Consider the following 26,124-nt stretch of genomic DNA (forward strand, 5'->3'; position numbering starts at 1 on the left):
CGTCGAAGAGCGACCCCTCCCAGAACCTCGCCCCCCACTCTGCGCACTTTCGGAGGCTACTGAGGCCCCGCGGTGGCCCGTTCCTCCTCCCTCGCACAGGGCATTTCTTCCGTCCCATTTGACAGCCTAGGCGGAATAATCCTTTTGGGGAACCGCCGGCCTCTGCGCTGCCAGACGCGGCCTCAGCTGAGCGCTCAGCTCCGATCCATTGTTGGGGTCCGCCAGGGACCTCCTGCCGCGGCCCTTTGTCGCCCGCTCCCTGCCGGGCCGCTCCAGATGCGCCACCGCTGCCCGCGCCCCGCCCGTCCCACGCGCCCCGGGCCGCGCCGAGGCGGCTCTTCCGCACCGGGAGGAGTGGGCCCGCCTCTCCCGGTGCCTGCACGGCCGCCCGGCTGCGCCCGCCTTTGTCTACCTTCTTTGTCTGCCCCGCGCCTTCGCGGCGGCGGCGGCTAGGCCTCTGGGGAGGGGGCCCGGAACGCCGAGCGCAGCTGGCGAGGGCGCGCCGGCTGGGAGCGCGCGGGGCCCGGCCCGGGGCTGCCTCTCGGCTGGGGGCAGTGGAGCCCGCTCGCCGCCGCCCCTCCCCCGTCCCCTCCGCGTGCTCCCGCCCCCTCCCCTCACGCCCGCCCCCTCCCCCTTCCCTCCAGCCCAGCTCAGCCTCGGCACATCCTCCTGCCGCCCGCGCACCTCTCCGCGCGGTCCGGGCTTCGCGGCTCGGCCTTCCGCCGCGCTCGGCTCCCGCAGACGCTCGGCCCCGCGCCCCTCGGCCCCTGCCCCGCCGGTCGGACAGGTAAGGCTTGGCCTTGGCCCGCCCCTGGCTCCGCCCCCCCGCCTCACCTGGCTGCGCGCCGGGACAAAGGTGGGCTACCTGGAGCGCTCAGGGGCGGGGCGCGCCGCGGACTGAGGCTGGAGGTGAGGATGCTGCTTTCGTCCCTGCCCTCCCGGCCCTCGGACCCGTCGGTCAGTGGGTCCGCCGCCTCCGCTCCTCGCCGCGTCTCCCCTCGGCTCCTGGCTCTGCTCCTGGGCCCCTCATCCGCCCGCCTTCCGCCGGACACTCACTTTTCCACGTTCTGACACTGCCTAGCGTGCGCCCTTGCCGCCCTCTTCCGGACGCGGCTCTCGCCCACTCTCCTCCTCGGCACTAGCCTTCTCCCTCTGGGACCCGGTCTCTCTTTGTCTCTCTGTCTCTGAGTCTCCGGGTGGTCTCTCAGGCTGGGGACCCCAGTCTGACATCGTTTGAAGAAGCTTGGAAGATTCCCTAAGCTCCGGACAGAGCTGGCAGGAGTGCCCTCTGCTTCTTTCGAGGCTGCCTACGGGGCTGGGGTGTGTTGCAGGTAGAGGGAGGTTCTGGCTGCGCCGCCCCCCCCCCACCCGCCAGCACTGCCCAGTTCCTGGCGCTAGCAACCCCGACAGCGCTGGCCTCGCTCTTCTGGCCCCGGCTCGGGCTCCCTCCCTCTCCACTGCTGGCTTTTCTCCAGCCGCGCGCCGGGGTCTCAGGCGCCTTCGGGAGCCCGGAGCCAAGGTTTGAGTCGTGAGACCTCTTGGGTTTCCCACCAAGTCTTGCCTTACTCCACCGGGTGCTCCCTCTGCCCTCGCCTCTGTCTGGTCTCTCTTGCGTGGAGCCCTCTTCCATGCTGCCCACCTCCCAGCCTGGTGGCATGCAAGAAGGGTCCCAGTGCTGGTTCAGTACCATCCCTCTGGGGTCAGGCAGAAGGAGGCTGAGGGAGTGATCTTGGACAAAGGGACGCACTTCTGTGAGCCTCAGGGTCCCCTTCATAAAACGGGGATAATAGCACCTACCGATGGGGATATATGTGAAAGCAGGGAAAAAAACATATTGGATGCCAGCGAGGCACACACTCGGTGGCCACGGGGGATTCTACAGTCCCAGTCCGTGGGTGGGGTGGGGATAGGGGGTCCACAGGAAGGGGGAAATGGATCAAAAATTCAGACTTAGAGACACTGCAGAGAAACCTGACTGTGGCCCCTCCCGTATCATGGTCACCTCCCCCTACACACTGTTGCAGGCACTCTTCTCTCTTTCTCTCCCTCCTCCTCTCTGCTTGTCCTAAAATCAGAGCTTAAAAATCAGAAAGAAAAGGGCGTCTGCTATCAAAATGAGATCAACGTGGCTGTGTCGATGTTGCCAACAGCTGGTCATTGATCATGAGGCATCCATGTGACTCATTCCCAATTCTGAATCTCTGTCTTGCACCCATTTCTTTTCTAATGGCTCTCGCTCACGAGCCATTTCCTTTCCTCTGGGGGGGATTGTCTTTTGGACCCTGAACCTGTTGTGTAATCACCCAAACCCTCTGACCATCGTCTATGTCATCGTGACAGGTGACACACCACCCCAGGAGTCCGGCAGTGGTGTGGGCTTAGGGCCATAATGAGGGCAGCTTCGGAAGAGGGACATCTTCTCCCGGCTGGAAAGTTCTGGGTTCCCCTAGCTGAGTTTTTTTTTCAGCCACAGCCAGAGCTAGCAACTAGTGCCTTTCTCTTTAGAGAGGCAAGAATGGGACTGGAAACACCCACAGACACACCCACAGACACACACACACACACACACACACACACACACACACACACACACACACACACACACACACACACACACACACACACACACACACACACACACACACACACACACACACACACCCCGTCCGGACTCCTGCTCACAATCCTTCCTGCCACTTTCTCTGCCTCCCTTCCCACCGTTCAATTCACCCCGCTCCGCATCCCTAAATCTCTTAATAGCTCCCTGTTTCCACTAAATTAACTATGCTGCCTGCCTCCCATCACACCCCCGTCGGCATCTTGGGTTTCAGCCATGACGGAGGGCCGATCATCTCCACGCCCTGACTGCCTCCGAGCTTTTGCTAGGGCTCTTCCCTCTATCTAAAATGTCTCCCCTTGCAGGCCAAGGTCAGATGGCCCCTCCTGTGGGGAGCCCTCCTGCTCTCCCTTGCCCGCCCCCCCCCCCCCCCCGTCTCTCCCGCGGTCTGCACTTCCCTGGGTGGGGCTGGGTCTTGTTCCACTTGGGGCCCCAGTGCCTGAGACACAACAGGTGCTCTGTCCATATTTGTTCTAATATATGGAATCCTTGGCCAAGGAGATAGGAATGAACTGAAAATTGCAAGCCACAGGTTATCCGTGGGTTCCACTGGGTCCTGCTGGCCAGGCCAGGGGCAGAGTTGGCCCTAGGGCAGACTGGTGAGGTTGTGGAGCGGGAGCAAGCCTCCTGGAAAGTCCCTGTGGTACTGGGGGCTCTGCACGCCTCCAGAAGATGAGGATGATTTCTGTGCCTGATGCGAACAGAGGAAATCGGCTAGACAGGGAAGCGACTGCCCAAGTTCAGCAGACTAGCTTAGCAGCTCTGTGACCTGGACCTTCACTTGCCTCAGCCAGAAATGTGGCAGAGCAGGGGTTTTGCATCCTGGCCTCCCTGACTCCACAGCCTGGGAAGAACAGGAGCTGGGCATGTTCCCGGGGTGGGGAGGAGTCATACTAACATCCCTCCACTGGCCCATTCAGGTGCCATCCGCCTCTCTTGCTGGTCCAGGCCCTCTGCTTGTCCTACCCCAGCCCTTCCTCTCAGTGGGCCACTGTAGCCAATGGGACACAGGCTTCCCCAGGAAGGACCCTGCCACTAGAGGCCCTGCCACCACCCTCACACCAGTCCCCAGCTTTGGCGGCCTGGCACTGACCATCTGGGACACATCTGAGTGAGTGTAGGGGTACCAGTGTGAGAATGAAGAGCAGCTGGGATAAAGTAATTGCAGACCTCACGTTTTTAGGGGCCCCCTCTGTGCCAGGCGCTGGGTTCAGGCCCCCACCGTGTGTCATCCCTGAAAGTCACAGCATCAGCACTAGTATTAGTTACTGAGTTAGCATGAGGCGTGGTCAAAGAGTCTGCCTTTGGAGTCAGGTGGCCACATGTTCAAATCCCAGCCCTACCACTCTCTCTACTGTGTAACCTTGAGCAAATCCTTCAAATCTTTGTCCCAGTGTTGAACCATCGTTACTATTGTTATTACCTGAAAAGTATTGTCCACTTCAATGGGCTGAATTATAAACTAGATAATACTTATAAAGCTCTAAGCCTAGAGTAGTTGATGCCCTATAAATGACACCCAAACAAACATTCATTTTTCAGATGTGGGATTGAAGCCCAGAGAGGTTAATTGACTTGTCCAGGGTCACACAGCTATTAAATGCTGGAGCCAGGATTCACACCCAGGCTTGTCTGACTCCAGGTGTCTTTCTACTCCACACTGACCTCTGCCAGAACTGACAGTGGGCATTTTGTCACTTGATGATTAAGTGATGGGTGCAACCAAATTGTCTGGGAACCAAGATAATGAAATTTGGGGAATAGGGGGCCAGGAGGATGGCTTAGGAGAGGAGGAGGGGTGGCGAGTACCTGTAATGTAGCAGGAGGTAGGACTCCACTCCCTCCCCCCAAAACAACACCCCTACATCAGTTTTTTCGAGGTGTGAGGCCTTAGGAGGGTGGGAATTCCCAAGGCTGCTGTTGCAAATAATAAAAGCAGATGGTGCTGCCCCTGCGGGAAAGCCAAACCTCATTTGCCAAGACAATGGTCCCCTCCAGGCTGGCCTGGGCCTGTGCTGACCTGCCCCACCGAAGCCATCGATCACCCCACCGAGGACTGAGGACGTGGCCGCCTGTGCCTGCCCCCCTGCACACGCAGGCACAGATGCACAAACACTTCCAGGAACCCACCCCCAAGCCCCACTCCCACTCTTTCCCCTCCTCATAATAACAACAGCTACTGTTTGTTGCACCCTTACTGGGTACCACTCACTCTGTATACCTTTGCCTCCCCTCATTCTCGCAACCTCCAGCATTTTACAGGAGAGGAAACCGAGGCTCAGAGAGGTCAAATGACTTGCCCAAGGTCACACAGCTCTTTCCGCTCTGGTCAGGGGGGCTCTCCCATGGCTCAGCTTAATGGGTTTGGGCTGACATTTTTGTGTTTGAATCAGTAATAATTACATCTGTGCCTCAATCTTTCATTAGGTCTGTGGCCTCCCTGCCAGGTCAGAGTGGGGACACCCGGAGGGCAAGGACTGTGTCTTTGCCCACAGAATAGAAGCTCCCTCCAGCAAAGTGTATGTTTTCCCCATGTTCTGGGAACTTCCAAGGCCAGAGCTGTGTCTCCCCTATGAGACTGGGAAATCCCTAAGGGCAGCAACAGGATCTCCCCTGTTACACTGGAGGCTTCCTGGGGCAGGGGCTGCTTTTCTTGCTCAGACTGAGAGCTCCCTGAGGACAGGAGCCATGTCTCATCAGTCTAAGAGTCCTCCAAGGCAAGACCTAGATCTTCCCTGTTACAGTGGGAGCTCCCCAGGGCCAGGGCTATTGTCCCCAATCAGACTGGCAATCTCCAGAAGCAGGGACAAGGTCTTCAGACTAGAGCAGTTTCCCTTGCATGGCATCCAGGTCCTGCACCCAGAGGAGCTCAGCAAGTGGTGACTGTCTGGTTCACTGTCCCTGGCAGTCTCCACCCTGGTGCTCCACGGGTCAAGAGGCAGAGTTCTCTGTGTGAGGCCAGGTTGGCACAAAGGCATGTGGAGGGGTAGGTGGGGCTCTGGCTGTTCTGAGGCCTAGGGGGGCTGCGAGGCCCCTTCCTATTGGACAGGAGGCACTTTGGGGGCCATAGAGCCTCAGGGGGGCAGGGGAGATGGGTAGGGACTAGCTCAGGACTGTCAAGGCCAATCCACCAATGAGTACCCCCCAGGGCAGATGTTTCAACTCTTATCTCCCCTCCCCCCTTCCAGGGAGCTCATCTTTGCTGCCTTCCATCCCACCTACACTGCCTGAGTTCCTTCCATACCTGGAAACCTCCCCTTCCCCAATCACACAGAAGTCCTCATTTCCTAAATAGTCAAATCTCATGACAGGCTAATAATCCCATTTCACAGACAGGGAAATTATGACTCATGATGAGGTGTGATGGTGGGAGGGTCGTGGGAGGGGCTAGGGAGACAGAATCTAGTCCCAGATTGACTTGGGAAGAGCACAGCCCAAGAATTTAGGATCCCCCTCCCCTCCCCCACTCTCATTGAGGACATAACTGGTTTTGTTTTTTTTTGGTTTTTTTTAACATCTTTATTGGAATATAATTGCTTTACAATGGTGTGTTAGTTTCTGCTGTATAACAAAGTGAATCAGCTATACATGTGCATACATCCCCATATCTCCTCCCTCTTGTGTCTCCCTCCCGCCCTCCCTATCCCACCCCTCTAGGTGGTCACAAAGCACCGAGCTGATCTCCCTGTGCTATGCGGCTGCTTCCCACTAGCTATCTATTTTACATTTGGTAGTGTATATATGTCCATGCCACTCTCTCACTTCGTCCCAGCTTACCCTTCCCCCTCCCCGTGTCCTCAAGCCCATTCTCTATGTCTGCGTCTTTATTCCTGTCCTGCCCCTAGGTTCTTCAGAACCTTTTTTTTTTTTTTAGATTCCATATATATGTGTTAACATACAGTATTTGTTTTTCTGACTTACTTCACTCTGTATGACAGTCTCTAGGTCCATCCACCTCACTACAAATAACTCAATTTCGTTTCTTTTTATGGCTGAGTAATATTCCATTGTATATATGTGCCACATCTTCTTTATCCATTCATCTGTCGATGGACACTTAGGCTGCTTCCATGTCCTGGCTATTGTAAACAGAGCTGCAATGAACATTGTGGTACATGACTCTTTTTGAAATATGGGACATAACTATTTTGATTGAACAATTACAACTACTCATTTTCCAGCCCTGGGGGAATCCACTCCCCCTAAAGAAGACAGTAACCTGCTGTCTTAGATGCTCTAAGACCCCAACTGGAGTTCCAGGTTTGTGGAGCTGACTACCAGGTGGCCCCACTGTTCTAAGAGCAGAAGGGGGTACCTGGGGATGGCCACCTCCATTGTCCGATTCCAGCCATTCCAGGAAGTGTCCAGTCAAGTCATGAGGAAGTGCCAGAGGGAAGAGTCAGGCAGATAATTCCAAGTTAGAGCATTCCTAAAATCTTCACGGCAGTATGGAAACAAAATCAGAGATAATTCCTGCATCTCACAAAATCTGTCCTAAGCACTACGGACTTGGGGTTCTGGGCATACAAACACTGCCCCCAGGGCTCCCAGGGATGAGAGTGGAGTGAGAGTTCTTTATATATTAAGGAGTTAGTCTCTTGTCTGCTGTATGTGTTGCAGAAATGTCCACTGAAGAGTTTTAAGCAGGAAAGCTAGTGTCCGATTTGTTCTCCTGACCACAAAGTGGAGGGTGTTTGGGTGATAAGCTGGGGCCTGGGCAGACAGCAGCACCGAAGGCTGTTTGTGTTACTGGGAACATGGCAGGGAATGTGGCAAGAGTTCTGTGATAAGGGGGCACCCACACAGAGCCCAGTCTGGCCTGAGGCAGCTACTGTGAAGGACAGAATTCAGCCCTTAGTGTCAGGGTCCCCAGAGATGCCCAGCAGGCCACAAAACTGCAGACCCACTTCCCCCTTAAGCCGGGAGAGCTCATCACCTGTGGCTAAGAATACTGGCTCCCAGATTGCCCCAGAGGAAGGCTGGGTTCTCTTAAGCGAGCAAGATCCCCTTGGAGACGTTTCTTGGCCTCTCAGGGGTAGAGGTCCCTTCTGGTCCAGGTTTAGCAGAAGGCAGCTACCTTCCAGTTTCTTATGAGCTAAAGAGGGTTAGGATGTTTCCATGTGGAGGGTCCTTTCAAGACCTGAGCTGTGGCCAGGGGAGTGGCAGGAATCAGGGCCCCTTCGTGTTCAGATCCCTGACCCCCAGCACTGTGCACCCCTTTCTGAAGAGTCCTTGAAAGATAGAAGTGTCCCAGTCATCCCAGAGACCGCTGTACTGGTCTCAGGATGCCCATCCCAGCGGCTCGGTGGGTTAGGGTTTCATCTGTGTGCTGGGGGTCAGTCACGGTTAGAGAGGTGACCAGAGCAAGGCAGAGCTCCTCCAAAAGCGAATGAGAGGGAGGGCCGGCCCAGGAATGGGCTTGTTATCATCACACATGGTTGTGTTTTGTCTTTTTTTGTTTTGGCCAAGCTGCTTGCGGAATCCTAGTTCCCCGACAAGGGATTGAACCTGCGCCCTCGGCAGTGAAGGTGCAGACCGCCAGGGAATTCCCACGTTTTGTCTTTGAACATTCACAAATATGTCCTCTGAATTCATGCTGCTTCACAATACCTGTCCCTGGTCCCTGGGGGCTCACCCCAGAACCTGGAGGATATGATGTGCCATCCCTCCCGACAGGGGGCTGTCAGTTGGATAGACAGACAGATGGAGGAGTCTTGTCACTGTGGATCACTAATTCCTAGGCTCCCTTGGCAGACCGAGCCCTCGAGACCATCTAATCTAACCCAGTGATCCAGTGGTCTTCTTCCCCTACGTGCCCCCCCCCCATTATTTTTTGCGCAGTACAAATCATTTCCCATGAAATCTTATCCATAATCCCAACATATAAAATCAATAAAGGCAGCATTTTATGAGCGGTGTAGCACCTCACCAACACCACCAATAATCTCTTCCCCAAACCAAAATTTTCTCCATTTCGTGCAGATACAGTTTCAAGCCCTACATGCCGTCAGACTCTCTTCAGCCTCTCCTCCATGGAGATGCTGTGTGACCACTGTTATGCCCCCACTGTACAATATTGCCTATTTTACAGTAAATCAAGGAGAAAAAGGAAGCTGTCTTCAATGGTATAAAAGCAGGCTATGGATGTCAGTTGCATTTGTCGATATGAGACCGAGCCTCTAACAGGCTTTGGTCGTTGGTGTCCAGAAAATCCTGGAGCATGTCAATAAGTAGCTGCAAATGGCAACAGTTCTTTTAAACTGCTCACCTTGCATCCCTGGAACACTCTTCAGTGACCCGGGAGAAGGCCAAGTTATTGTGGGGTTGTGCCCGAGCTAAAAGTGTGTAGAGGACGCATTTGAGAGTGCCTGTTGTTTTTACCTACAGTTTTCAAAATAGTTTAACAAATATTTTTTAAAAGTGAGGTTAGAATCACATGCTTAGAGAACCCCTGAAGCATCTCTACCAAATATGGTGGCTCAAGTGTGTCACTTTCACACGCGAGAAGGAGGCGCAGCGTCAGGGAGGGGGGTTGACGGCCAAGTTCTCCGGGTGGGTGGTTGTCTGGCTCACAGCCTGGACTGAGCGTCATAATCCCTAGGCTCCATCAGAGCGTCACGGATATTCCTGGCCCGGGATTCCCATCGGACCCCCTTCAGCCAGCCCTGCTCCCGCCTCCCACCCCCCCTACCCGCCCCCTTCTCCCGTCCAACCCATCAGGCATCGGCTGAGCTGATCAGTAAAGGAGGAATTCAGGCCTCACTGTTGTCTGCCAGGCAGGTGGGCAGGAGCTCCCCTAGTCGCCCGGCCCCCAAATGCAAGGCTGTTATGGGGATGGGGGAGGGGGCTCAGGAATCAAAGCGAGCTCCGGGCTCCATCAACTGCCTTCATTTGCATGTAACACTGCCTCCCTGCAGGCTTCTGGATGGAGACCACGCTGGCAGTTCAACTCTGCACAGTATGGGGACAGGATAAGGGCACGAGACAAGCCCCTTTCCCCTCCTTTGTCAGTTTCCTCTTCCCAGCTGCCTGGTACCCCCCTCCGGGGCCCTGGCTGCACTCACAGCAATGGCAAGAGATTACCCGGGGGAGGCAGGAGACTCCCTACAAAGCTCAGTGGACGGGCGATGGGGTGCAGAGAGAACCCAGGCCTTGAGGTGGGGCTTTGTCACTCACCAGTGGTGTCACCTTGTGTTTGTGGCTTACCCTCCCAGAGCCTGGGTTTCCTCATTTTAAAAATAATGGAGAACAACCTGCCCTGTGCAGGGCAATTGAGAGGATGCAATAAGAAACGGATGAAGTAAGCTTGTAAGAGCCTGGGCTTTCCAGCCGCTCAGGGAGTGGCAGCTCCTATGATGACGATTGCTCATGTTCAGTTTAGTTTTTAAGGAGTCGCTAGTAGATCTCTGTTGTGAGACGGCTGTCTCTGGGTTGTGGATGGTTCTCAAGTCCCTCGACTGCCCTTGTCCCGGGCGACTGACAGCTGTTGAGCGTCCCCAGTCCTGGGGGAAAGCGACCCAGGCCCAAAGGAGCAGGCTTTATGCGCAAACCTCGGGCAGAACCATCCCGGGCTGACGGGGGTGGGGGACGTGGGGCACCTGCTGCCCCTTTTCTCCCGGCTGCTTGGTGCCCTGGGAGGCAGCCTCCAGCTGGCTTCCAGACCGGCAGAGTGGATCGGAGCCCGCGTGGCTGTGGATCCTTGGTGCGGCTTCTCTAGCAGCCCGCGTTCCCTGAGCGGCTCTTTGCCAGGCTGGCATCTTGGCTGCTGGAATGTGCCAAGATTCAAGTACAAATGCTGTGGGCTTGGGGACAGGGCTCCATGCAGTCTTCAGGGCAAAGAGGTGCCAGGATCCCCATCGCTCACTCAGCTCTCTCCTCTCTCTCTCTCTCTCTCTCTCTCTCTCTCTCTGTCGCACACACACACACACAAACACGCGCACCCTCCCTGGGAATTTTTTACGATCTTCTGCTCAGGTGTCAGTTTGATTCCATTCCGATCCGTAGTTATCAGTGCCTATTATTTGCAGGGTCTTGTAAATCTGACAGGAACAGAGGGGAAAGGGATCTTCCCCAGATCTTCTCAGGGACTTTATTTTATTTATTTATTTTAATATTTATTTATTTATCTGGCTGCGCCGGGTCTTAGTTGCGGTGTGCATTCGGGATCTTTTAGTTGTGGCACGTGAGATCTAGTTCCCCGACCAGGGATCGAACCCGGGCCCCCTGCATTGGGAGTGTGGAGTCTTAACCTCTGGACCACCAGGGAAGTCCCTAGTCGGGGACTTTAAACAAGGCTGATTGCCCCAGCAGGAAATGAGCCGGGCAGAGCTGGGTGGGAGCCCCGAGGGGGGGAGTTTTCTGCCAGAAGGGACATCTGGGACGAGTCCCAGAGAATGGGCAGGATTTCCACAGAGAGAGAGATGGGGGTGAAGAGGAGAGGCTGTTCCGGGCAGAGGGAGCAGCCTCAGCGAGAAGAGAGACACAGGAGAGCTGGGAGGTGCTCGAGGCCCAGGGCATAGTCTCTATCGGCTGTGACGGGGAGGAAATAGAAGTCAGGGCTGCAAAGTTAGGTTGGGGCCACATTATACAAGATCTTGAGTGCCAAAGTGAGGAATGTGTGGTTAAATGGGAAAGGGATAGGGAGCCATGGACAGTTTGGGGCAGGAGAGGGTCAGGATCAGAGGAGTTTGGCAGCAGTATGGGCTGGGTCCGGGGGCTGGATGGTGCTGATATTCACCCAGGAGAGGGATGGCCTCTCAGGTGCTTCAGCCTGCACGCTGAAATCCCCCCTCCCTGCCCCAGGCTGGCCGCGTACATGATCCGTGGGGTGCAAAGGGTGGGAGGGAACCAAGATGGCACTGAAGTTGGGGTTCCTGGGTATGACGAACAGACCCATGGCCACCGGCAAGGGCTTGGTAAGTGGACTTCATTGGGAGAGATGGCAAGTATGGGTGGGGTCGTGATGCACGGGGGTGTAGGGTTGGGATAGGGCTGGGCTTCAGCTCCTGGCTCTGCAGGGGAGGATCTGTCCTCTGGGACTAGGGCCCAGGCTGGTCACGGAGCTCAGAGGCTGGCTCCGGGTCATTGATCGGCCTCATGTGTGTCCACAGGGACAGCACGCTGCCCATACACGCCGTGGGGCTGCCCCACCCCCACCCCTCTGCCAAGCCTCATCTGGTCCCTTGCCTGCACTTTTGGGGTGTCCCGCCTTGCTCCTCTCTACTCTCAAGGTGGAGGGATTCTGTTCACCGGGCCAGTGTCCCAAAGGCTCCCTGTTGATGGTGCCCTGCGGGTTTCTCCCAGGTTATCGATGTGATGTCCCCGCAGGACAGAAGGGCGGGGCTGGGTCAGGGCAGCATCCAACACAAGACTCAACCTTTCTCAGCCACAGGGAGAGGAGGGTGGAGTCTGGTAAATGCAGCCTGGCATCTGCCTGAGGCCTGAAAATAGTGTCGGAGGGGTCCCCGGGAGCAGAACAATGCTTGACTGACAGGCCTCTCAAAGGGCCCCTCCTTCTCCCACCTGGCTGCCTCAGGAGTGCAGGCCTGGCCTGAGCACCGGCCTCCCGGGCCCTCATTATGGGAAGGCTGGGGCTGAGGCTGGTGGGGCAGAGCTCAGGGCAGTAGAGGCCCGCACCTCCCAGGGGACCACTACATGCCAGCTGGGGGATGAAGGAACAGCAGGATATCTCTTCCCAGAGTGGGTCAGTCTGTCCTCCCCATCCACTTCAAGGGCCCCTCACTCCGCGTTGGCTGACGGTGAACCTGGGGTGGGATGGCCAGTGCGGGGGCTGCAGGAACGGAGGGGGCTGGAGGGAGAGACGCCAGCAGTCATCCCCAGGCCACCAGCCTTTCCTCAGCCCTGGGCAATTACAAGGCCACAAATCACAAGGAAACGGTTGTGTAAGCACCTCTGTGAACCTAATGGAATATGCAGGGGGCCCAGGGAGGCCATAAAAATTCAATCAGCCTGGCTAACCTGGTGCCCAGCTCAGCTGGATGCAGTGAGGTTGGTGTAGGGGGGAGGGCTATGGGGGAGGGGCCCCAGGGGGTGGGATACTCCCATCATCCCCCAGCCACGAGTCTCCTGAGCCTTAGCTCCAAGTCCTTCTGGAGCATCCGGGGGTTCCGACTCTCCCTCTGGCACAGAGGGGGGAGCAGTGAGGTCCCCTGAGGAGACCCCACTTCTGGTGCAGAAGGATGGGCTGTCCCCAGTGTAGGTCAGAGGTAGCTCACCCCACCCTGCAGGGTCAGAGTCCAGCCTCCAAAGCTCCCCAGCCCCAGCAGGGACAGTGCCTGCCATGTCAGAACCTGCCTGGAACTTGCAGGAAAAGAAAAGGCGAGGCCTGGGCTGTCCTGGGACAGCACGTGGGAGCTCAGAGCACAGGCATAGCAGTTGCATAAATGCCACATACTCCACGTGACAGCCTCTCTGAGCCTTTATTTCCACTTCAGAAAATAATAGGCGCTACTTCAGAGAGTCGGTGAAAGGACCAAGTGATAGAAATTCACACCAAGCGCTGAGCACGATTCTTACTTACAGCACGTGCTCAAATGCTATTATTCCATTTGTTTGAATTTAGGCTTTGAGTCAAGTCTCTGGGACTATCGGCCTATTTCTGAGCTTGGAGGGACTCAGCTCATTCCAGAGAACTTAGCCAAAGGCAGAGGTTTGTACAGAAAGAGGAATCTAGACTAATCTGGAACCTGGGCGCTTCTTAAACTATTGAAACCAGGGATTCTCAGCTTCAGCACTGGGGTCTTTGTGGGCCGGTGATTCCCTGTCATGGGGGGTCCTGTGCATTGTAGGGTGTTTAGCGGCATCCCTGGCCTCCACCCAGTAAAGTCAGTGGTGCTGCCTAATTTTGACCACCAAAAATGTCTCCAGATGTTGCCAAACGTCCCCTGGAGGGGTGAGGGGGCAAAGTCCCCCTCCATCCCTGTTGAGAAACACTACGCTATAATAGTGTGAGTGAGGGGACTGGGGAGAGGGGACGTGGAGGGGGAGGAGGGCTGCCCCCTTAGAGTCCTACTTTTCTTGCAGGGAAAAGCCCATGGCTGGGCCCACCACCCACGATGCCCCCATGCTGTTCCTCGCCCTCCTCCTGCTCCTGGAGCTGAGCCTGGCAGTCTCCTTGGGAACCGGAGGCTCTGCTCGGCACCTCCCGGAGAATCACATCGACCTCCCGGGCCCAGCACTGTGGACGCCCCAGACCAGCCACCACCGCCAGCAGGGCCTGGGCAAGAAGGAGCGTGGCCCAGGCACACCTGGCCGGGCCCAGGATGGGGCTGTGGTTGCCACCACCAGGCAGGCCTCCAGGCTGCCAGGGGCAGGGGAGCTGCTGCCTGGGCAGAGTCCTGCAGGCCTGCTGCAGGACAAGGATCTGCTCCTGGGGCTGACACTGCCCTACCCCGAGAAGCAGAGCCGGTCTCCAGGGTCAGAGAGGGTGAAGAAACGAGGCAGGGAGCACAAGAGACGTAAGGAGAGGTTGAAGCTGCACAGAGGTAGCTGGAGGTCTGCGAGGGGGTGGGGCCCTGCAACGAAAGGGGGAGGGGGAGTGGGGGAGAGGGATCAGATCCAAATGGCCAAGCGGACTTCAGGGACAGGACAGGGAGGCGGGGGAGGGGGGGAAAGGGGGGGCGGAGGTGTCAATGGTGTGAGGTCCCTGGGAGGACATCCAGAGGCCCCAAAGGGGGCAGGTAGTGGACACCCCAGAGGAAGGGAGGGGTCTCACTGAAGTCAGAGGGATCTGGTAAGAAATGGACACTGGGAAAGGCCTGGGCGTGGAGCATGGGAGGAAGAGAAGGACATGTGGCCATAGGAGCTCAGTCTTATCAATAGATCATCCTCCTAAATCAGGAAGTTCCACCTCGTATCTGACCTAAATCCATCCTACTGTAAGTCCTGAGTAGAGATGGGACAGTTCGGTGCCCTCCAAGCACATCACTTCATCAACTCAGAGGCACAGAGCAGAGGCCGAGAGCTTAGACTCTGAAGCCAGATCTGCCCCAGGTCTGATTCTGGCTCCACTACTTACTGGCAAGTCATCTTTCTGTGCCTCAGTTTCTGCAAAGTGAGTGTAATGGCCCCTTCTGCCCTCGGGGTAGATTCAGAGACGGCTTGCTCTCTGGAGTACCCAAAATGGCGCCTTGCACTTGGCAGAGGCGATGGGCAGGGGTTGTTACTAGTTAATTCTCAGCTTTCTCTCAGGGCTGAGTCAGTGTCCTCCGACCTGGACACGGCTGACCAAGGAGAGCGGTCGCATCCTTATTTCTCCTGCCTCTGCTCTGTTCGTTGGATGGGGTTTCTTCCTCGTCTTTCTGACCTTCCTTTAAGTTCCCTCCACGTTCCCAAATCCCCTGTGAGCCGAACCACCCACTGGTCCCAGCCTCCCCGGAACAAATATGTCCCCGCAGCCCCATCCAGCAGGCTCCTCCCCAGTCTTCCGTGGCCAGAGCCCGGGCAGGCAACCTCGGCTTCCAAGTCTCTACATGTGACGTGGCTGCCTCTAGGGGCTGACCGAGTGCCACAGGCATGGATGGGGGCGGGGGCTCTGCAGGAGGCGGGTGATGGAACCTCAGCCCCACCTTCTCCTGCAAACAGCTGGGGCTTGCTTCCCTGCCAGGCCCGCTGAGACCCCCCCCCCCAGGTGGACAGAACACGGGGGAGTGGGCCCACTTAGACTCTCAGCCTCCCGCCCCTGGGGATCACGTGTCAGGTGGGGTGGGGGCAGTGGCAGCCTTGACAGCAAGCAAGAAGGCATGCACGGGGCGTGGACTCAGCCCTGCCCAGCTCCAGCCCCGGCTCCCGTGGACCAGCGGGGCGCTCTCACGAGAGTGGGTGAGTGGAGGTCTGGAGTCCAGGCCCAGGCCTGCTGACCAGCTGTAAGGTCTCAGGCTGATGGGGCCTCAGTTGCCTTCTGTAAAATGAATAGAGCAGATTCAGTGGTCCCCGGGTCCCCTTCCTACTCTCTGGGGTTCATCTCTGAACGGTGGAGAGGCCCCAACTGACCCAACCAACCTTAATGTCGGATCTTGCCTGAGAAAAAGAGGCAAGGATGAGCCTGGGGCCTCTAGCTTTTCTCGAAGCCCCCTGGTTCCCGACCACCCCCCAACCCTGCACACTCTCCCCCCTCACACTCATCCTACCCCATGCCCATATATCTTGGAAGGCAGCGTCAGTGGTTAAAAGTATTGGTTTTGCATCAGATGGACCTGGGTTCGAATTCAGATTTTGATACTCACTAGCTGTGTGCTCTCAGGCAAGTTGCCTAACTTCTCTGTGCTTCAGTTTCCTTCCCTGTAGATGAGGCTGAAAGAGTACCTCCCTGCCAGAGCTCCTGCAAAGGTTAGGTGAAATAATGCTTGTAAAGCAGGACCCAGAGTACAACATGGTCCCAGCACACAGCATGTACTCAATAAACAGGGTCATTATCACCACGTAGGGAGCTCTCACCTCCCAGCCTTCTCAAAGGGCTCTGCCTCCCTGCAATGCCTCTCAGCCTCATCACGTTGCTCCCCTACTCAAACTTACTCTCCTCCAGGAAGCCTTCCGTGGTTAATCCTACTAAGTTCCATTCATTGCACTTACACTGCTGGCTGCACCCAACCAACCCAGACTTGAACTTGCTGGAATATTGCTTTAGAGCAAGAATCCTGGGCCATCTCCCCAGCAACACTGCAAATTCATCCAAGACATTCCCCCTCGTCCTGCCCCCAGACTTCTGCTTCCACCCCCGCAGGAGAGTGGGCAGCAGCGATGTCAGCTGAGCCAATAGCTTGTCATATGGTTCCTGCCGCCCCCTTGTTCGCAGCAGGAAATGTGGGTCCTGCTGTGGGCCGATACCGGGTGGTGGGTGGCAAGCAGATAAAGTTGCTGTGTTTCCTGCTCCTTGTCTCAGGCCGAGCCTTGGTCAGAGGTCCCAGCTCCCTGATGAAGAAGGTGGAGCTCTCAGAAGACCAGGCCCCGGATGCCGCGATGGAGGAATCCTCCACCAGCCTGGCCCCCACCATACTCTACCTCACCACCTTTAAGGCAGCACCTGCCACAGAAGAGTCCCTGATCCTGCCCGTCACATCCCTGTGGCCGCAGGTAAGGGGCCCGGGTCGGCCTCGGAGATGGAAGAAGGGTCCTTGAGATGATGTCGTGCAAACCCCTCTTAGTACATTTAGGGAGACTGAGGCACAGTGGCGGGAAGGAGCTGGTCCAGGCCAGCGGGGCTGGATGGAAGCCAGGTCTCCTGATGCCCATCTAGCCCAGCTCGGGCCAGTGGGCCCACTGGCCAGGGAGGGCTGCCACTGTCCAGGCAGTGGTCCTGGGGGCTCACTCTAGGGAATGCCAAGGAAGCAAGTGCCGGCTCAGCATACTGGTCTCTGCATCTAGAAGAGCAAGGCCTTTGGGGAAGAATTTTGTACATACTGAAAAGTACAGAGAATAATAATCTTTAAAACCGTGTCCCCATGATCCAGAATTAACAAGCTTTAGTTAACACTTTGACCCATCTGCTTCAGACCTTTAAAAAGGATATATGGAAGGGACTTCCCTGGCGGTCCAGTGGTTAAGACTCCGTGCTTCCACTGCAGAGGGTGCGGGTTCGATGCCTGGTCGGGGAACTAAGATCCCACATGCCGCGTGGCACAGACAAAAAAAAACAAGAACAAAAACAAAAAGATATACAGAGAGGGAGCAAGCCAGCAAACGTGGCAAATACACCAACCACTGGTGAGTCTAGATGGAGGGTATTTATTGTTGCAATTAACATGAGGTGCATCCTTGCACCTCTTCTGGGGCTTTGAAATTTGTTCCAAAATAAAATCATTAAAAATGATCAAAAATAAATATATGTGTAGAAGGAATAAAACTTTTTTTAGCAGTAGATCTTGCTTATTCTCTTTTTTGGATCTTGCACCCCCCTGAGATTCTGATAAGACTATGGGCCATTTCCGACGAATCCATGGTTACCCATGCTGTCGCAGGGCCCCTGAAGCCCATCTGTTGAGAACCCAGCCCTAGAAGGTGGGTTCACATCCTACTGTGAACCCACATCCTACTGTGTGCAGATCCAGCCCCAAGACTGCTGGCCAGGGCTGTGAGTGGAACTGAGCCATGGCCGTGGCCTCAACAGTGCCACAGAGAGCTGATGACGTCTGCAGGGGAGAGACGGGGCAGGGGAACAAGCAGCTGGGCTTCCTCCTGAGCGGACACAGCTGCCTCCCCCCGCCTCCCCCAGAGGGCCTGGTGGATCGCTTGCCCGACTGCATCGGCTGCCTGTAGGCACCGTCCCACATTGGGGGAGGCTGCTCTGGGCGGCCCTCTCGATGTCCCTGGGCTGGGATTGTAGGCTGTCCAGCACAGGAGCAGCTGGCCTCTGAGGAGCCCCTCCTTTGCTCTCTGGTCCTGGGGCCCCACGTTTCTTCTTTCACCTGTTGGGATCTTCAAGCTCCCTCCTCTCCACCCCCCTCTGCAGGCTCATCCCAGGCCTGACGGGGAGGTGATGCCCACACTGGACATGGCCTTGTTTGACTGGACCGATTATGAAGACTTAAAGCCTGAGGTCTGGCCGTCTACGAAGAAGAAAGGTATGTCTACCCACCCCGCCACCCCCTTGCTGGGCTCCCTCCCCTCCCCCACCATCCATTGGGGTAGGGGCCTCGGTGACTCCAGCCTGACCTACAGATGTCCAAGGTGGGATGGGGGGCCTGGAGTCTATAATGGAACGGACACCTGAAATGGACTTGCTGCTCTCAAGTGCTCAGCACACGGCAAACGCTTTCCACATAGCTACTCACTTAACCTTTAAAAAAAAAAAAGTTAGGTCTGTTCTGCTGTTGATCCCATTTTAGAGAAGAGAAAACTGAGGCAGAGAGAGGTATTGTGTCTTATCCCAGCCACACTGTGGGAGTGGTGGTGTGAGCGCTCTCACCCTGGTGTCCTGTGCTTAATCTCTCTGCCCTGCTGAGCCTCAGCCTCTGACCACAGATCCTGTTTTCCCCAGAGAAACACCGGGGCAAACTCTCCAGTGATGGGAATGAAACATCACCGGCTGAAGGGGAGCCCTGCGACCACCACCAGGACTGCCTGCCAGGTACCGAACCAGCATCGTGTTCAAGGCACTAGGCCGGGCGCTGGGGGAACCTCCGTGGGGATGGAGGCGGGTGTTCCCAGACACATGAACAGGACCCTTTAGGGATGGTAAGTAATAACAACCACGGCTACCACTTTACTGAGAGTTGCTGTCATACTTTGTTCTATTTAATCCTCACAGCAACCCAGAGAAAGAGACCCTGTCATTCCCCATTTTCAGGCAAGGAAATTGAGGCTCAGAGAGGCTAAGTGTTTCAGCCAAGGTCACACAGCTAGGAAGTGGCTCAAACCTGAGTCTGCCTGGTTCTGAACCGCTTTCCCACGCTGCCTTAAATCATGATGACCCTTCTCTCGACTTCTCTCTCCTAACGTCTCTTTGGGCTTAATTCTGTCCTTGTCCCATCATGACACTGCTGGGCTTCTTGGGATACTTTGATGACATCCTGACCTGTTCAGCAGCCGAGCCCATTAAGACAGTCTGAAAACAGAGGCCTGGGGTTTTGATTGATGGTCTAAACTGCTGGCCCTTGACTGGGTCAGTCGGAACTTCTGGGACGCCGATAGCGAGGTGGAGTTAGAAGGGCCGGAGGTTTCTGGGGTCGGGGGTAGGGTAAGGCCCGTGAACAATAAAAGTGGAAGGAAGGAGGAATAGACAGGAGACTGTGATGCAATCGCCCGCCCGCCCAGCGGGGAGCTCCAGAGCAAAGATTCCCTGTTAGAAGAGGCCCCTGCTGGGCAGATAGCCAGGTCCTGGCACCCCTGCTGAGCCAGTCACTGCCTGGGCTGTTCTGCTCAGGAACAGTGTGACATTGGCTCAGGAGGCTCCTGCAGGTGTTAACAGCTGGAGGCTGGCAGCTAACTGCTCTCCTGGCCGATGGATGGCAAGTGCCTTCCGGAGGGAGATCTGAGTTGCATACCTCCACGATGCTCGTTAATTCAGTGACCAGAATATTCTACAAAACAGCAACCCAACAAGCCATTTGGCATCAGATAAGCCAGACCGCCAGCTCTCTGAAAGGCTGTTTTCTTTCCAAACCGTTGTTTTCACCCTGAGCAGAAAGAAAAGGCTCAAGTTTGGGCCAACTGAACAGTGGCTCTGAGAGTTGGCTCCATGGTGGGCGAGGCCGTGCCTAGGGCCTGCCTCTCGGGGGCTTCTGTTTCCCCATCTGTCCAAAGATGTCGTTGGCTCCATGATCACTGTGGCCCCTCCCAGCTCCATGATGACTTCACACCTGGCAGCCCCCAGCCATTCCACCCAGGGGGGGATCCCACAGTGCCCTCGCTCCTCCCATGATCAATCAATTACCCATCTGGGGCGTCTGGGGTCTCTGCCGCCCGCCCCCAGGGGCCTCGGCCGTGACATTCGTCGGTGGTTCCAGCTGGGAGCCTTGCGCACCAGATGGTCCATCCTGCCAGGGACGGCCCCACCATGGAGATGATCGATCTCCTGTCCAGTGGGGGCGTGTGCAGGGCGCAGAGAGGGTCCGCTCGGCGTGGATGACCGAGTGTGCTTTTGCTGTGTGGGCAGGGACCTGCTGCGACCTCCGGGAGCATCTCTGCACGCCCCACAACCGAGGCCTGAACAACAAATGCTTTGACGACTGCATGTGTGTGGAAGGTGAGCCCGACATCGGGGGCTCCCTCGGTGCCGAGACCTCGCCACCTCCCTTTCTCCTCGAAGCCGGGGTGGGCAGAGAAGGGGGTGGGAGAATCCCTGGGGAGCTGAAGACACGAGCAGGAACAGCTTTGCTCGGTGCCTTCACAATCTGTGAACTCATTTAGTCTCGATTCCTGGCATCGTTGCTCAAATTTGCTTTTCTCACCTCTTGAAATACAAGCTGGCATGATCTCCCATGATCTGGAGGCGGGAGAGGGGAGGAGAGAGGAGTGTATCTTTTAAAATAAGATCAAACCTGAGAAGCCTGGTGCTTTCACACCGGAATTCTATCCCAGGGGAGACATTCCAAGTGTGATAACAAGGGGTGGGGGGTGGATTTCCCAGCACTGTCCCAGGGAAGGATGCACTTGCCTGGCTGGCTCCCTCCTTAACTCCGCCGAGCTCGCACGTGGAGCGGTATGTGCCCTCCTGCCCAGGTGGGCCCAAGTGTACCCAGCTCTGTGCTAAGCCCTTTACCCATTATCTCCTTAATCCTCCCAACGATCCCAGGAAGGGAGCTATTGTTCTCCCCATTTTACCCAAGAGCAAACTGAGACACAGAAAGGTTAAGCCACTTGCCCAAACCTACATAGCTAGAAAAGTGGGAGAACATTTTAAATTTTGTATTCTGAAAAATTTCAAACATATATTAAAGTCGTCAGGATAGTATAATGAACCCCCATTTCCCGTCACCCAGCTTCAATAATTCTCACTCACGGCCAATCTGTGCTGTCTCCCCCCCATCTGCTTCCCCCGTTGCAATAGGATTTTTTAAATCTTTTTTTTGGCCACACTGCGCAGCATGCGGTATCTTACCCCGACCAGGGATCAAACCTGCGCCCCCTGCAGTGGGAGCGCAGAGTCTTAACCACTGGACCGCCAGGGAAGTCCCTGCAATAGGATTTTGAAGCAACTCCTGGAAGTGTAGATATTTCATCTGTGAATATTTCAGTATATATGTCTAAGAGATAAGTACTCTTTTAAAAACAAAATACCAAAAATGCACAATAATTACTCAGTGTCATCCCACATCCAGGGCTCACATTTCCTGAGTGAAGGGATTTGGTCTCAGTCCCTCTGTTGACCATTCTGAGATACATGCCCAATTTTTTTCTCACATTAGCCTCAAAAATGATCCGCTGTGAGAGCAATAAAGCTGCTTAGGTCCAATTATTCATTCATCCAGTCTGTCAATAAATATTTATTGAGTGCCTACTATGTGTTGGGTTCTGATAAGGACATTGGGGATTCAGCGGCACAGAGAACCAGCAAGTTCTGCGCCCATGGATTCCATTCTAGTGAGATGAGCAACAATAAGCAAATAAGTAGGTACGATGTCTGTAGAAAGGAATAGGGCCTGTAAGGGAAATAATCCAGACTGGCCTGATGAGGAGTCTGGGAGGTGTTTTAGAAAAGGGTGGACAGGAGCGGACTGCAGAGCCAGCCACCTGAAAATGAGGGGCGGGGGGGAGGGAGAGAGAGTCCCAGGCAAGCGGCAGAGCAAAGCCAAGGGCCTGGGGCAGGAATGAGGCTGGCATGTTTGAGGGCGCCTGGCACACAGTAGCCAACGGGGAAGGTGGCAGAAGGGGAAGTAGGAGAAGCTGGCGGGGAGGATCACGCAGGACTTTGAGTTACAATGGGAATGTGTCGGCAGGTGTTAAGCAGGGGAGTGACTTGGTCTGACTTATGAGTGTAACAGCTCACTCGGGCTGCAGGACCCTTGGGGGCAGGAGTGGAGACACAGAGGACCAGCTGGGAGGTGAGGGGATGGAGGCAGGCAGGGGTGGAGATGCTGGGGAGCTGCCTTCCGTTACCCGTGTGCAGGGCTGGGGGCCCATTTCACAGAGGCGGAGACTGAGGTGCAGAATGGCCCGGAGGGCGCTCTGGTCCAGGAAGCCCGGAATAGCGCCAGGGCCTCCAGGTCCAGCCTGCCCAGGTGAGGGGGACATGGCCCGACTGAGTTCACACGCCCGGCTGGTGCCCAGCTAGATGCTCAGTGGGCAGCCCCTCTGCCCAGGAAGGCTTCCTTCCTTCCTCCCCAGGGCCTCAGGTAGGAGGGGGTAGCTTTTCAGGTATCCAAAAGATATGTGTGCAGCCGAAGCCCCATCTGCTCGTTTCCCGTGGTCTCTCCCACCCTGGTCGGTCCCACCAAAATTCTTGCTTCCTCCGTGGAGACTCAGGCTCCAGAAAAAAAAAAAATTGAGTGGAAATGACAGCTCATTAAAGATGGTCCAGGAAGAGCTTGTCAGGAACCCTCTGAGGACCGAGAGTCCTGAGGACTTCTGAGAAATCCCAAAATGTTGAATTCAGGTCCCAGGGCTGATGTCCAGCAGTCTAGGCCAGCCTGGATTCTGGAGGGTTCCAGAAGGGCTTCTGTGGCTACCAACCACTCCTGCTCATAATCCCCTGCCCCCCTCCTAAGTGTATTTTGCGTGGCCACAGGTCTGAAAGCTGTGATCCAGGTGTCAACTGCAGACCCCAAAGCACAAACTTCACAGTAATTCCTTTATTCTCTTGACAGTGACATAAGCAGATCTTAAGCAGGTGATGTCCTCCTCTCTCCCTGTGGTCACTCCTAACCTGAAACGTAGGGATTGCTCAGGCCACACTGAGCAATCTCTTCCCCTAACCCTCCCACCCCCAATCAGGAGGATGTGGCCTTCTGTGGCCTTAAATGAAAAACATGTCTACCCATGTATGTCAGAGGATGCCTGACATGTGGTTATGATAGAGCCACAGCCAGGAACCCCTCCCACTGGTGGGCCAGGAGGGCCACGACTACTTTAATTAGGGTGGTCAGGGAGGGTGCTTTTGAGACCTGAAGGCTGTGAAGGAGCCAGCTATGCCAAGAGCTTCAGGAAGGCATTTCTGGCTGTGAGAACAGCAAGTGCAAAGGCCCTGGGGCCAAAAATGGCTGGGTGTACGAGGAAAAGCAAAAAACTGGGTGTGGCTGGAGTTAGAGAGTGAGGAGGGGAGTGGGAGGTGAAGAGAGCAGACAGGAGGCAGGTCCAGGTCCCAGAGGGTCTTATAAGCCAGGGTAGGAAGTTTGGATCTCCTTTTGAGTACAATGGGGAGCCATGGGAGGTTTTATAGGGGAGGGCAGAATCTGCATCCCTTTAAAAAAAGGTTTTTAATGGACTTTTTTTTTTTTTAATTTTATTTATTTATTTATTTATTTAGGGCTGTGTTGGGTCTTCGTTTCTGTGCGAGGGCTGTCTCTAGTTGCGGCAAGCGGGGGCCACTCTTCATCGCGGTGCACGGGCCTCTCACTATCGCGGCCTCTCTTGTTGGGGAGCACAGGCTCCAGACGCGCAGGCTCAGTAGTTGTGGCACACGGGCTCAATTGCTCCACGGCATGAGGGATCTTCCCAGACCAGGGCTCGAACCCGTGTCCCCTGCATTGGCAGGCAGATTCTCAACCACTGCGCCACCAGGGAAGCCCCTAATGGACTATTTTTTAAGAGCAGTTTTAGGTTTAGAGAAAGATTGTGCAAAAAATACAGAGTTCTCATATGCCCCCCCAAGCACACAGTTTCCCCTATTATCTTACTTTAGTGTGGTGCACTTTTTACAACTGATGAACCAATAGTGATACATTATTCACTAAAGTCCATAATTTACATTAGGGGTTCACTCTTTGTGTTGCACATTCTATGGGTTTTGACAAATGCGCAGACATGTACCCACCATCATAGTATCATACAGAATAGTTTCGTGGCCCTAAATATCCCCTGTGCTCCATCTGTTCACTCTTCCCTTCTCCCTCTGTCATTCGCTTTTTTAAGCCCATTCAGGCTGCTCTGCGGGGGATGGGTTGGTTGTAGGACAGAAAAAAGAAGGGGGTGGTGGTGAGAGGATTCAGGGGGTTCCAGAGGGCGCGGAGGGGTCTGGCTGGTCGCATCCCTGACCCCCTTGCCTCTCTTCACCCAGGGCTGCGCTGCTACGTCAGATTCCACCGGAACCGCAGGGTCACCCGGAGAAAGGGGCGCTGCGTGGAGCCCGAAACGGCCAACGGCGACCAGGGATCTTTCATCAACGTCTAGCGGGCCGCGTGAGGCGCCTCCCCACCGGCCAGGGGACTGAGCGCGGGAGGTTTGGAGAAGCCGGGCAGTTTGTTTATAACTCGCGGTGGCAGAGCAAATGGGGAGTCAGATGACTGAGGCTGCAGGATCAGACCCAGGACACTCAGCCCCAGGAGGGGAGCCCTGGGCGAACTGCCCCCGCCCAGGAGCCGAGCAGCAGCACACCTGCGGCCACCACCCGGCCAATGGGAGACCCACACCGCCAGCGCATCCCGGTGTCCGCGTTCTCCGCGATGGTCATGTCGAGAGCGCCCTCTACCGTCCGACCACAGCACTGCAATGGTTTCAAGTTTAAAAAGGAAGAGGTTTTCGAGCTGGAAAAGAATGGAAACTCCCTGAGAGATAGGGGAACCCAAGGGCGGGAGACCAGTACGAAGCACCTCCTATGTACCAGGCACTGTACTAAATGAGGGGCATACATTATCTCATTTATCACATGGCCCTTTAAAGTAGGCATAATCACCATTTTACAGGGGAGGAAACTGAGGCAAGGTTTTATGACTTGTCCAGGGTCCCAGATCAATGCTCCTCAAACCTTCGCCTGTGTAAGAATCCCCAGGGATCTGGTTAAAATGCAGATTCCAATTCAGTCGATTCTGCATTTCTAACAAGTTTCAGGGCATGCCGATGCTGCTGGACCCAAGACCCCACTGAAAGCACCAGGTCCTGGAGAGTCAGGGTGAAGCTGGCATCTGAACCTGGGTCCGACCAGCTCCAAGGCCCATGTCTTTGCTCTTCCACAACTAAGGCCGCATTTCAGGTTCTCCACGGCTTTCAGTGAGAGAGACGTATTCCCTGGTAGTTCCTTTCACTGTGGTGAAGGCTGGAATAACCGACTATTCTCTTCTTTCCCTGGACAAAGGTATATCATTTAAAAAACAAAAGAAAATGTGCATTAAGCACCTGCTTGCTTATAAGGCAAGATTTGGGCAGATTGACCCCTGCCCTCTGGGAGCTGGTATTCTGAGACATGAAGTGTTTGGGGTAAACGGTAAAGCTGTTTCTTATTTCTATGGCCCCGCTCACCTCGTCCTGGGACATGCACTTTGGAGTTGCCTGAAAGCTGCCACCCCAGGGGGGTTCTTTGGCTTTTGTAGTTCATGTCCTTTGAGAATCTAATGCAAGCATGGACTCAAAAAATACACACATTGCTCGTGTGCACCCACTTTGCATACGTCTTAGTGGTTCCCAGTCCCCCCAGAGACCATCCCAGGACCCCCCCACCTACACTTCTGCAGCAGAGCCCACTGAGGAGTTGGGGCACGTCTCCTAACAGCCCCCCACAGGCCAGACTCACGATGCCCACCCCAAACACCTCTCTGAGCAGATGTGACTCTAGTGGCCACCTCAGGAGAGCCACTTAAATCCCCCCACCTGGCATCTCACTCCTGGCCAACCCTCAGGTCCAGGGCAAAGAAGGTTGCAAGCCTTCTCCATCCAGAGTCCTTGCTGGCCTGGACCCCAGCCGGGCGGACCACGCCCACGGGATGCCAGGGCTGTTTACTCCATTGGGAAAATCAGTCGGGGTCAAGGGTCAGGCACCAAGGAAAGCAGACAGATCTAGGAGAAACCAAATACACTGGCTCTTTTCTCCCTATTCAAGTTCGACGGGCATGGGAATCTTGGGGAGAAGGGGGACTGCAAGAGATCAAAGCCGGCTATTTGGAAATCGAATCCACTGGCAG

The 26,124-nt window shown here is 55.5% G+C and overlaps 1 protein-coding gene across 1 annotated transcript; it reads left to right on the forward strand.

Annotated features, from left to right (window-relative positions):
• The first annotated feature begins 689 nt into the window (after window positions 1-689).
• On the forward strand, window positions 690-26,068 carry DRAXIN (dorsal inhibitory axon guidance protein). The gene is made up of 7 exons (XM_068537725.1): window positions 690-787; window positions 13,661-14,121; window positions 16,518-16,708; window positions 18,084-18,195; window positions 18,612-18,701; window positions 20,229-20,318; window positions 24,288-26,068. The coding sequence occupies exons 2-7, from the start codon at window positions 13,671-13,673 to the stop codon at window positions 24,398-24,400; spliced, it is 1,047 nt and encodes a 348-aa protein (XP_068393826.1). The 5' UTR covers window positions 690-787; window positions 13,661-13,670; the 3' UTR covers window positions 24,401-26,068.
• The last annotated feature ends 56 nt before the right edge of the window (window positions 26,069-26,124 follow it).

This window comes from Eschrichtius robustus, chromosome 3 (assembly GCF_028021215.1).
Source record: "Eschrichtius robustus isolate mEscRob2 chromosome 3, mEscRob2.pri, whole genome shotgun sequence".
Taxonomy (NCBI): Eukaryota; Metazoa; Chordata; class Mammalia; order Artiodactyla; family Eschrichtiidae; genus Eschrichtius; species Eschrichtius robustus.

Excerpts from the sequence above, each read along its gene's own strand:
- DRAXIN (XM_068537725.1), top strand. The coding sequence starts at position 13,671 with ATGGCTGGGCCCACCACCCACGATGCCCCCATGCTGTTCCTCGCCCTC. Across the intron at positions 18,196-18,611 it reads GCCGTCTACGAAGAAGAAAG|AGAAACACCGGGGCAAACTC; the intron begins GTATGTCTACCC and ends TGTTTTCCCCAG. Across the intron at positions 18,702-20,228 it reads CCACCAGGACTGCCTGCCAG|GGACCTGCTGCGACCTCCGG; the intron begins GTACCGAACCAG and ends CTGTGTGGGCAG.